The 12718-nt window shown below is 37.5% G+C and overlaps 1 protein-coding gene across 1 annotated transcript in view; it reads left to right on the forward strand.

The window, feature by feature from the left end:
- Window positions 1-12718, forward strand: part of TTC27 (tetratricopeptide repeat domain 27) — a 186848-nt gene that overhangs the window by 141742 nt on the left and 32388 nt on the right. Inside the window, exon 14 of the mRNA XM_082852062.1 lies at window positions 10306-10404. Coding sequence (XP_082708188.1) covers window positions 10306-10404 — 99 coding nt within the window. The remainder of the gene's footprint in view (window positions 1-10305; window positions 10405-12718) is intronic.

Below are 12718 nucleotides of genomic sequence, written 5' to 3' on the forward strand. Positions count from 1 at the left end.
ATGAACCCGTGTCCCCCGCATTGGCAGGCGGACTCTCAACCACTGCGCCAACATATTCATATGTTGGAATCCTCAACATATGAATTTTGAGAGGGATACAGTTCAGTCTGTAACATCTACCTAGGAGGAATCTTTTCTTTGTAACCTTTTGTTATGAAACTTTCAATTATACAAAATATATACTAGCAGAGACCAGAATAAAGAGTCCCCTCCCATGTGCCTATGAACCAGCTTCAACAGTTACTAACTCATGACTGGACCTGTTTCATCTATATTTCCCCACTCCATCCCCTATTATTTTGAAACAAACCCAATATATCATTTCATTTTTAAATGTTTTAGTATGTATCTCTAAAAAAATAAGGAGTTAAAAAAATAACCAAGTACCATTGTTCTTAAGATATCAATAATAATTTGCCAAAGCTTTTGATTTTAACTGAATAAATTTATATTCTATTCTAGAATAGAATGTAATTGAGAAGGCCTATAATTTATAAATTTGTAAGTTTGATGAAACCTACAAAGAATCATAAATTATTTGATGAATTTTGTCCTGTTAAAAATGTTGAAGAAAGGTACTCTAAATGGAGGCCAAAAGACAGACCAAAGAAAAATATTTATAAGCTTCAGTATTAACAAAACTAGAATTCAGAATATCCTTTGTTTAGCAGCAGTTGCTCTGAGCTTCCTAGTTATCTCAGTACATTAAAAAAAAATTTTCCCGGCTTTGTTGAGATATAATTGACATATTGTATAATTGACATATTGTGTAAGGTATACAACGTGATAAGATTTGATACATGTATATATTGTGAAATGATTACCACAGGAGCATTAGTTAACACCTCTGTCACCTCACCTCTGTCACCTTTGTGTGTGTGTGATGATAATATTTAAGATCTACTCTTTTAGCAATTTTCAAGTATATAATACAGTATTGTTAACTATAGTCACCATGCTGTATGTTAGATCCCCAGAACTTATTTATCTTATAACTGGAAGTTTGTATGCTTTGACCAACATCTCCCTACTTTCCCCCACCCCCAACTCCTGGCAACAACCATTCTGCTATTTCTATGAGTTTGGCTTTTTTAGATTCCACATACAAGTGAGAGCATATGGTATTTGTTTTTCTCTGTCTAACTTATTTCACTTAGCAAAATGCTCTCAAAGTTCATCCATGTTGTTGCGAAAGGCAAGATTTCCTTCTTTTTCATGGCTGAATAATATTTCACCCTGTGTGTGCACACACTCACACAATTTCTTTATACATTCATCTATTGACAGACAGTTTGTTTACATGTCTCAGCTATTGTGAATAATGCTACAGTGAACATGAGGGTGCAGATATCTCTTCGAGGAGTGATTTCATTTCCTTCAGCTATATACTCAGCAGTGAGATTGCTGGATCATACGGTGGTTCTATTTTTAATTTTTCCTCAATACATTTAGAAAGAATATTTTCTCAGCTAAAATTATTATGACCTACAAAGAGTCAATCAAAAGTTTTAACAATTTTAAATGTATTAACAATAAATTTGACAATTAACAATAAAGAATAACTTTGAAGTAGACAGTAGGCACTTTTATGAAAAAATTAAAAGTACTAAGATACTGAAAAAATTATCAGAAAATATCAGTGACATGGTATTAGAATTAGATATGACTAAGGAACTGATTAGAGTATATGAATATCTGCTAAGAAAAATTGATTTTAATTCTGTAATATATTAGAGAAATATGCAAATGTCACAAATATATAGCTTGCTTAATATTCCTTTTGTTATTTTTAAATTTCAGATAATCAGAATTTACAAATTTTTAATATATTTTATTCAATAAATAATTTTACTTTTGAAAATGGTTTTCAAATAGAACCGTCTTTAGGTCCCCTGTTATATTAGTAGTAAAACCAATTTGACAATCAGTAGTTTGTTGGTCAATAAATAAGGTCTTTTTAAGGTCCTATAATTTTAATGATTTTTTAATGCCTTGTTTCATTTTTTAAAATGTTGCAGTTTGAACAGTACATTATGTGGTTGCCTCACTAAGCATTATCAAGATCCTGCTGTGAACCAGACACGGATGTGGGAATGAACCGGGCTGTGTCAGCCTATCAGCAGAGAGCAGAGAGTTTCCACTGGGAAATGATATGGACAGAACTAGTTTGTGAAGGGCCTTAAGTGCCTTTCTTCAGGATTAGTAACCCTACAGATATGGAAGTCTGTTGTGGTTTTGAATAAAAGAGTGATATGACAAAAGTGATATTCTAGGAAGTTTAAATAAGGGATGAATGTCATGGATGAGTGATCAGTGGCTTTAGCAGTGAGGATGGAAAGATAGAACAGGTTGAAGCTCATTATAAAGGAAAATTTTCTGGGCCTTATTCACTGGATTGGCAGCACTGAGGGAGAGTTCGGGATCTGAGAACATGCCAGTTTTCTCAGTTGTTTGGTTAAAAAGGAAATGTCCCTATTGATAGATACAGAGAATTCAGGAGGAAGGGAAAGTATCTTTGGTAGGGGAAGATGATGTGTTTTGAGTGTTGAATATGAACAGATGTTGCCGTGTCGAAGTAGAGAGGGCTCACAGTCCAGTGAAAGCCAGTCCAAGCCTGAAGCCTAGGAGTGAGGCCAAGAACTGAGCTTGCAGATTGGGGCTTTTCTGTGGAAGTAAGGTGAATCCATGCAAGTGAATGAACTCTTGACAGAAAACTGTGTTGGAAGAGAACACGAGGCAAAATCTTGAACTTCGGGCATCTCCTGGGGTTGGAGGAAGGTAGAAGAAGTAGCACCAGTGAAATATGATTCAAACAAAATATACCAGAGTCTTAGTCAGAGGGATAGAAGGACCCCAAAGAAGGGAGTCATGGAAACTAAAGGAAGAACAAGTATCCGTAAGAAATGTCACGTGTAGTGATAAAGTCTAAAGAGAGCTAAGAAGAGTTTATTGGATTTGGAGCTCACTAATGACCTTCAAAACCAGCTTCAGGAGGCAAAAGAGTGTGTGGCAGCTGAGGAAATGGACATAACATCCATAGACTGTTCTTTTTAGGACCATGTCAAGGAAATGAGAGTCAAAATGTAGAGTGTTGTACCAAGGGGCAGAAGAGTCAAGTAACACTGTTCAAGATACTGGAGACCTTTATGTGGTTGAATCCAGTGAGTGAAGGAGAGATTGAATGTTATAGAGAGAGATGGGTTGCTAACCTAGGGAATGTCATTCTAGGAAGGAGTGAAATGAGAAGAGATGAAGGCATTAGCTCTGGAAACAGAATAATGTTTCCAACGAAACAGGAAAGAAGATGAGAGCATTAATATTATAATAGCAGTTTCTGTTTATTAAGCATCTTCTATAGTGTAAGCTAGAATGTAAGTGTAAATGAACTGTTTATAAAATCACTGTGAGGTATTGGGGGAGGGGTTACGAAAGAATTGTGTTGAGATGTGGCCTCTTGCTGTCGTGTGGTTTATATGGGCTAAATGGAGAGAAGAGGCAGAAGTAACTTTTCCTGTGACCAAGGCGTAGAGTAAATAGACGCCATGCTTTGGGTGCCTAGTGATGGCGTGATGAAAAGGAGGTAAGGCCTGATGGAGATGTCACGAACTAAGAGGAGTGGTTGGGATTTAGATAGGAGGCAAAAATTAGGAAAATAGTTTCGGGAAAGGAGACTAGCAGATGCAAAAATCAAGCATGTAGCAAGCAAAGGTTTCTTGGTAGCTGTAGGTTTTGACTATTTATTCTTTTTTTTTTTTTTTTTTGCGGTACGCGGGCCTCTCACTGTTGTGGCCTCTCCCGTTGCGGAGCACAGGCTCCAGACTCGCAGGCTCAGTGGCCATGGCTCACGGGTTCAGCCGCTCCGCGGCATGTGGGATCTTCCCGGACCGGGGCACGAACCCGTGTCCCCTGCATCGGCAGGCAGACTCCCAACCACTGCACCACCAGGGAAGCCCTGACTATTTCTTCTTAAATTCAGTTGTAATAATAATTCTAGCAGCCAACGTTGAGTATTTACTAGGTGCCAGGTACTATTCTAAGCATTTTGCATACAGTTTTAATCCTCAGCCCAATCCCCAAGGTACTTACTGTTATTCCCCTCATTTCACAGGTGAGGAAATAGGGGGTTAATTAATTTACACGAGATCCCACAGCTTATGAGGTGTGGCGCTGGGATCAGGGTGGGGCTTTCTGATTTCAGAGCACTTACTCTTAACCTGTTCATTGTTTTGCCTCTAGGGGATGTTGTCTTATTTAGGAAGGAATGGCAGATTTGGCTGAGGTCAAGTTAGACGTTATGGAAAGCCTTGAATACAAGACTGTCGGGTTTGAACGTTTTTCTTTAATACATAACCATTGGGGCTTTTGTCAGGAGCAAAGTGAAGTTGTAACTTTGATGTAATGGGACAGTCCAGCACATGACAGTGGGTGACTCTCTGCGAGACCAGGGAGTTTTAGAGGAATCAAGGCAACCTTTCCCTGCCCGTGCCATATGTAAGACTAGACTTCCACGATGTAGTACTCTGATAGAATTGTTAATTAACCTGAGAACTTTTGTTCTTCTTTGATTTGTAGGGGTCAACTTTTTCTCTTTCATTTCAGTTCTTGAAAGAAGAAATGTTTTTATTTGAAATGGAGTTAGAGTTTCTGTTGGGCACTTGTGTTACTGTGGTGGGGAGGTTCGAGGATTGGAGCTTACATTCCAGTGGAGAAGAGAATAACCATATGCGAATAATATGTAGAGAAAAAAGAGATTCTTTCTCTTTTGTTCTTCCTTTCTCATATTGGTAAGCAATAAAAAATGAAACTCTTAAGGTCTAACTTGCATAACTGCCAAGAAATACGAGCACTGTGATAACATCTGGGCTGTAGCTGGGACTAAGGGGTAGAGGGGAGGGCAGAGCTCTGTGGCCATAGACCTGACTCTGAATCCTAGTAATCCCAAGGTAAATCACTTCATCTTTCTGAGCTTCAGTTTCCTCATTTGTAAAGTGGAGATATAATCCCTATCTCAATTTGCTGTTGGGAAAATTAGAGCCAATATGTATAAAGTATCTAGCATATTTCCTGGCCCATAGTAAGTTCTCAGTTGTCGTGGAGTTTTCTGTCCTGCCCATTGCAGTGTGGTAGAAAATCATTGTTACCCCATTATCTGTAGCCTAAAGATAGGGAGGTATATCTAACAGGAGAGTTTCATGCAGATGATGTGTAAACACCCATGTTACCTCACATGTGAATTCTCTGGAAAGAGTAGGCAAATAGAAGAACCAGTGGTAACCAAGTCTAGGACAGGAATAAGAGGAGGACACTAAACAATTAATACCCTTTCTAGTAAAAGAAAAAAAGTGTGTATAAAATTCAGTTGCTCTTGTAGTTTAAAAGAAGACACTGACATAGAGGAAACTTTTGAGAGAGAGGGAGAAGCTGGCAGGTTAAGACTTGTGTTTCCTTAGGGAGGAGAACATAGTATTTAATAGTAAATGAGAAATTTGGTTACGAAAGAGTTGGTGGTGCACATTTTTGAAAACTATGAGCAGCGAGCATCATTTTAGGAAAAGATATTAGCAGACAGCATTGATAGCTCTCTTGGATTTGGCTTGGGTCACTTCCTGTTTAACGAAGCCGCATTCAACAACTTATCTGCATTTGGGGTCATGGGAATGAGTCAGGGGTATAGAAAGGAGAGAATGGAGAATGTAGCTTGGCTTCAGGATTCAATTATAATGTGTTACACTTTATTATATGGGACATCAGAAAAATTCAGTCAATCCTGTAAGGAAAATTAGTTAAAAAAAAACAAAAAAAAAAACAAAAGTGAAGCTACTGATTATTCATTCATTCTGCAGAAGCCTTGAGGAGGAAGGAAATTTGAATAGTAGGCTCATAATTTAAGAAAGAAAATTGTAATACATAAGTAAATGACACCCTATTGCAGATGTGCTTTAAATACCCTTGTAAAAATTAACTTTTAAAAGTAATCCATGCCCACTGTCCAGTGGTACTTAGTGTTCAATTTCTATTTTAATTATTAAGGTTTAGTAAGTATTGCAGTTACTCTCTTCATCACATGTATTGCACACCAGAAACCAGGAACTATTGTGTGGCTTTAGGCAAATCATTTCTTTTCTAGGCCTCATTTTCCTCACCGCCTCTTTTCATTGATTTCTAAGCCTGTAATTGAACTGATTTCCTCCTAGTTTGTCAACCCTGCTGATTCTAAGTATTCTATTTGCATCATCAGTGTACTTGTTCTGCCACTAGATGGCATTAATGTACCTTTGAACCCTGTCACCTCCAGGTTTTCAGAACCTGAGGTCTGAAGGAGCCTTGGAATTTTTGCTTAATCCACCCCCCTATTTAACAACTGGGAAACTAAGACTCAGAGGTTAAGTGACATGGCCAAGGTCATACAGTACCTTAGAACCTCTTGAGTCCCAGTCATTTATCTTTCCCTCTATTGCACTGTTTCTGTAGGAGGCTTTTGAGGGAAATTCAAAGAGAGATCATGTTTTCAACCATTCCTGCTTTTTGATAATTATCTTTAAAATAATTTAAAACCATTCTTCAAGTGCATATATCATCATATTAAAGATAAATAGTTGGTCTGCTTTTGTGTTTCTGTACTGGCTCCCTCCGAGGAAAAAGCTAGACTGTCAGCTTCTAAAGATCACTGCGCTGCCTACAGCGTGCCTGCCTTCACAATTTGCCTTGGAAATAAGCTCCACAGAAATCGCCACCAGAGCTTCTCTGTCAGATGATTATCTTTCTCCATCCTTGCCCAGTCCCTTGGTAAGAGATTTGCCTTTCAGCTCTTTCCTCCAACCAAACAACCATCGATTCTTCTGCTTCATCTTTGTCCACTTGCCTAATCCAGAGAGCTTTTGGAGGGGGGAATTAGATGATGCCCTGGTTCTTAAAAAATTGGTCTCCTGGGTTTTCCCAGCACATGTTAATTGGACTCTTTCCTTCCCCCCAACACCCCGCCCTCTCTACTGGTGACAAGGATGGCACTGCCGTAAATCATGGCTGTGTGTGGGGCAGACGGTGTAGCGGGGGGCGGCATGGTCACGTGGAGATGATGTGGGCTCTGGAGTCACACTGACTGGGCCTCGAGTCTCCTCTTTTGCTGACTGCCTCTGGTCCATGGTCACCTCTTGAATGAGGGTGATATTTACTGCCTCACAAGGCTGTTGTGAGGAATAGATGAGGTTAATGTGTGGAAAGCTCGCAGTGTCAGTGCTTGGCAAACATTGTAGGTGCTCATTAAGTGCTAATCTGGTTGCTGTTGTATGGAGAGGACAGCAGTGACTATAGTATATGAAGGGTTGGAGCCTAAGGGAGGGTGTCAGCCAGAGGAGCTAGTTTCTTCAATGGAGAAAAAAGGGAGGGATGCAGGTATGCCAGGGTCTGTCTCAGTGTTTTGGAGAAATAGTGTAGAAGTGTGCCGCCCAGTACGGTGGCCACTAGCCACATGTGGCGGTTGAGCACTTGAAGTGTGGCTGGTCTAAATTGAGATGCTGTAAGTGTAGGACACACATCAGGTTTCAAAGACGTCATACGAAAAAAATGAACATAAAATATCTCGATAATTTTGTATATTGATAACATGTTGAAATGATACTATTTTGAATATGTAGAGTTAAATAAAATATGTTATTAACATTTATTTCACCCATTTCTTTTTACTTTTTAAAATAGCTACTAGCAAATGTAATGAGGCTAGCATTATATTTCTATCTGATAGCATTGGACTAGAAGATAGAGACCTTTGGTACTCAACCATATACAACTTTAATTTGGGGAATCATGTGAGTTTTCTTTTTTTTTTGAAGCTTCTTTTGATTTTTTTTTTCTTTTATGATGTTCTGTTCTTCAGAGCATGACCATCCTAAATCAAGATGCCAGTGAGGATAATATAGATTAAGTAATAGTTTAAAATGAAGAGTAAGAGGCACTGAATATTCTCCTTAGTCCGCCAAATTCCGAAGACCTCAATTGAGATGCAGGGTATGAATGCAGTTTTGATGGTTTAGTGGGTCAGCCAGAGCAGTTAGAAGATCCTAGAGTTGTTGGTTTTTTTTAAGCCATTTCATGATTTCAAAGAATAGGATGTGTACAGAAGTCATCTCCCATCATAATTATATGTTATCAGTAGATGAAAACCTACTAGCAGTTAATGATTCTAGAATTTTCTTTCAGACACAAATTAAAAAGCAATTACACAAATTACCAAGAGCGAAAAGAGAATCATAATACTATATATTAAATTGCCATCTGCCTGGTTTTCATCAAATTTATTTTGGTTTTAGGACATTGGTTACAAAATATTGACTTGCTTTAAAAACCTAAAGATCAACAGTAATCTCATCACCAGCTTGTGTTAGAGCTGTGAGATAATTGCTAATTTCAGACGTTTGTAACCTTCGTTTTTTCAGGTGGATTGAAAAATAAAGTTCTTTATTTACATCTTAAATTTACACTTGCTGTTTTTTATAACACATGTGAAATAGTTTTGTGGGGAGTTTGTCCTTTGCTGATGCAGGAAGCAAGCAGGGCACATGCATTTTGAGAACTTTGAGGGCAATTCTCATTTTTCTTGATTTAGTCCCAGAATGAGATTATACCTCATTCCAAGTAAACTTGCTGCCATGATTTATTGGGGTATAAGATGCTGTCAATTGTAAGAGGCACATGTAAGTGCCACCTTGTATAGAAAGTTGAATGCTGCCAATAAAACTCTGATCAGCTGTGGGTTATTAAGATGCATCTATTGCAGAGATGTTAAATGGAAAAAAAAAGTGTACCTTATAAATGATGAAATATAATACACAGATTTTGAAACTTTCAACTAGGTTAAAAGTAAGAGAGCTTGTTTTGTATGTTGTTTTATACGTTAGCATCAGACCTTCCCCAAATGAGTCACGTTTAGTGAGTATGGAACTCTTTTCAGTTAATTCTGTAAATAACCAGACAAAAGCAAAGTGTAATGAGCTAATTTTTAAGTTGCTAGAGTCCCTTGATTGAGAAAAGTGAACTTCTAACTTTATTTCCACCTAGTACCTCTGCATCCCCCCCACCCCCCCAAACACACAGCCACCCCGTTTCTAGCCATTACCTATACCTCTAACAAAATCTGTTCTCTTAAAGGCTCCTCATAGCAGTTATTTATAGCCTCTTGTGAATTCAAGGCAAAGTGTTAAATTGCCCAAGGATGTTTGCTTTCTAAGCCTTATCTCTAATTATCGGCTAAAAATCTATATCTGCTTAAAGAAATTTCAGGCCTCAACTAGCCATATGGAACAAGTTTTGTAGGAATGGCAGGGGGAGGAGGGATGTAGGGGCAGCTTCCTACTTGCCTCTGTGGAAGGCTATGGACAGATAACAGAGCACCTCATTTCCTTTCCCACCCTAAAGTGTTCAACCAAGTCTGTCTGCTGGCTTACTGCCTTTGTACTGGAAGTCAAAGAAAGTAAGAAAGTAAACTGCATTCTGCTGCTGGCCTTACTAACTATATCTAAAAGGAAAGCAAAGTTGTAATAGCTGCATTTCTGACTAATTTCATTGAATTTTTATCAGTCTTATCTTCCTTTTGACAGAGGCTATTGAATTTTAAGGAAACCCTGTGATGTAAAGAATTCTTTTGTGATTTCAATAGCTACTTCCTAATTTACCTGTTTTCTACATCTCTAAGTTTACAAATCATACTGACTTAAGTCAGGCTTTCCTCTTTGAATGACTCTTTGGTAATCCAGATTCTCAGCCTGCTTTTTCTAAATTATTTTGGGCATGCCTAAACAGATACATGCTAGGGCAATTTGGCTCTTGGTTAAACTGCAGAAGTACTTGTGGTCTAACTTGAAGATGGAAGCAAAAATTTTTCCTCTCAAGTTTGTAATACACTCATCAGTTGTGAACCTGCTGATGGTCTGTATACTTTCTACATAGTTACATAGATGCTCAGTAAAAATGTTAGATTAATCCCACATTTATAATATCAGGGCTTATCAACAGAGCTCTCCATTGCTTTCATGGAGTTGGTTAACACAAAGAATGGTCTTTCTCGGTAAAAGACGTGCAGTGATATTGCACATGCTTTCAGTGTTGTATTAGCGTCGAAAATTATATGGAAAAATGCCATCTCCATTGCTAAGTTTCCTACATTTAAACTAATATAAAATGTAAGCCAAATTATAGCTCTACATTCTTTATAGTAGTGTAGTGTGTTTGTTGATAGTATCTTAAATGATTTTCAGGTTAATTCTATAAATGTTTATGTGTTTGAATGACTTTGTCTTTTGGTCTTTGCAGCTCGGGGTGTGGTTTTCTCTGGGCTGTGCCTATCTGGCCTTGGAAGACTATGGAGGTTCAGCAAGGGCATTTCAGCGCTGTGTGACTCTAGAACCTGATGTAAGTTTGTTTGTTCTTCTTTCCTTATTACAGCTTTTTGGTACTCTTTAAGTTATTTGAATTGTACTGCAGTTCAGAACAGCAATTCCTATGGGTCTGTAGTTTCAGTTATGTAAGATGAGTACACCTAAAATTTTTAAAAAGGGTGATCTCATGTTGAGTGTTCTTATCACAGTAAGAAAAGAGAGCGAGAGAGAGAGAAGGCGGCAAAAAGATTCAAACTTTGTATTATTTTATGTCAAAAAAAAAAGAAGAACACCAATTCCTTTTGTGGTGGAGGAAGGTATCTCTTTGGCAGAAGGTCACACCCTAAGTTATATGAGTTATAAATATAGAAATAAGTTTCTTCTCGTAATAGCTAAGTTATTCATTGTTTTGTTTAGAAAATAGTTTTGGTAGAACAGTTTTTTAGTTAAAAATATACTTTGCTGAGTATACAGCAAAGTGTCACATATATTTTGTCGCTCACCAGCATGTGCTGCCTATGTTGATTGCACTATTAGAAAGTTCTTTTAGTCTATAAATATTTAACAGCTTTACTGAGATGGTAAATAATTCGCATGCCATCTAGTTCATCCATTTAAAGTGTACAATATAATGATTTTTAAAATTATTTTCAGAATTGTGCAACCATCCCCACAGTCAATTTTAGAACATTTTTATTACCATAAAAAGAAATGCCCTGTACCTGTTAGCAGTCACTCCTCATTTCTCCCAAACACCTTCCACGTCTACCCCCCATCCCCACCCCTAGGCAACCACTAATGGACATTCTGTCTCTGTAGATTTGTCTATTCTGAATATTTCATATCAGTGGAATCATACAATGCGTGGTCTTTTTGACTGCCTTTCTTCACTTAGATTAATGTTTTCACAATTCATCCATTCTCTATTCAAAAATTTGAGAAACTGCCAGACTGTTTTCTAAAGCACCATTTTACATCCCCACCAGCAATGTGTGAGGGCTCTAATTTCTCAACATCTTTGGCAACACTTGTCTTTGATTATTGTCTGTCTTTTTGATTACAGTCATCCTAGTAGGTGGTATCTTGTTGTGGTTTCGATTTGCATTTCCTTGATGGCTGATGATGTTGAGCATCTTTTTATGTGCTTTTTGGCCATTTGTGTATCATCTTTGGAGAAATGTTTATTGATATCCTTTACCTATTTGGGTTATTGGTCTTTTTACTGTTGAGTTGTAAGAATTCTTTATATATCCTAGATACAAATCCGATATCAGATATATGATTTGCAAATATTTTCTCCTATTCTGCAAGTTGTTTTTCACTTTCTTGATAGTGTCTTTTGAGGTACAAAAGTTTTTAATTTTGATGAGGTCCAGCCTGGCTGTTTTTTCTGTTGTTGCTTGTGCTTTTGGTGTCATATTTAAGAATCTGTTGCCAAATCTAAGATCATGAAGATTACCTTATCTTTTCTTCTAAGAGTTTCATTGGTTTAGCTCTTATGTTTATGTCAAATCTGCTGTTAAACATATTCATTAAACTTGTTATACTATGTGTGGTGGTGGATATTCACTAAACTTATTGTGGTAATCAATATATCCCACCGATATATACACATATATCAAACCATTATGTAGTACACCTAAAAGTAATACAATGCTATATATCAGTTACATCTCAATTAAAAAAAAAACTAAACATCATTTCAGACAATGTATTTTTTTTTTTAGTTCAAGAATTTTTATTTGGTTCTTCTATAGTTTTCATGTTTCTACTGAGATTCCCCAGTTGTTACCTTATCGTGTTCTCTTCAAATCTTTTTTTATATTTGTAACAACTGCTTTGAAATTTTTGTATGCTTATTCCAACATCTCTTTAATTTCTGTGTCTGTTTCTATTTACTGATTTTTTATTTGGTTATGGATGAATTTTCCTGCTTGTTTGCCTGTCTACCAATTTTTAAAAATTATATCCTACACTTGTGGATGCTATGTTGTTGAGTTTCTGGGTTTTGTTGTCTTCCCCTTGAGGAAGGTAGAGTTTTATTTTGGCATTTGGTTAATTTACCTGTGAATCAGCTTGATTTTAAGCTTAAGGTGGGTCTGGAGTTGTCCGTATTCCAGAGTTGCTGTCAACCTTCTCTTGAGGTATAACCTTTTGGGGGCTGAACTTAATCCCACAGGTGATCAGTAAGAATTCTCCTCTCTGGTTGGTTGGAACTTGAATAACTCCCAGAACCGTATGACCTCTAGAATCTCCATTCAGCTCGCAGCTGTCTGGTAGTTGTTCCCTGCCTGGCCTTAAGAAGTTTTGCCCTGCACACGTATAGCTTAGTATTCAGCCAAGGACTC

This window comes from Leucopleurus acutus, assembly GCF_964270905.1.
Source record: "Leucopleurus acutus genome assembly, chromosome: 12".
NCBI lineage: Eukaryota > Metazoa > Chordata > Mammalia > Artiodactyla > Delphinidae > Leucopleurus > Leucopleurus acutus.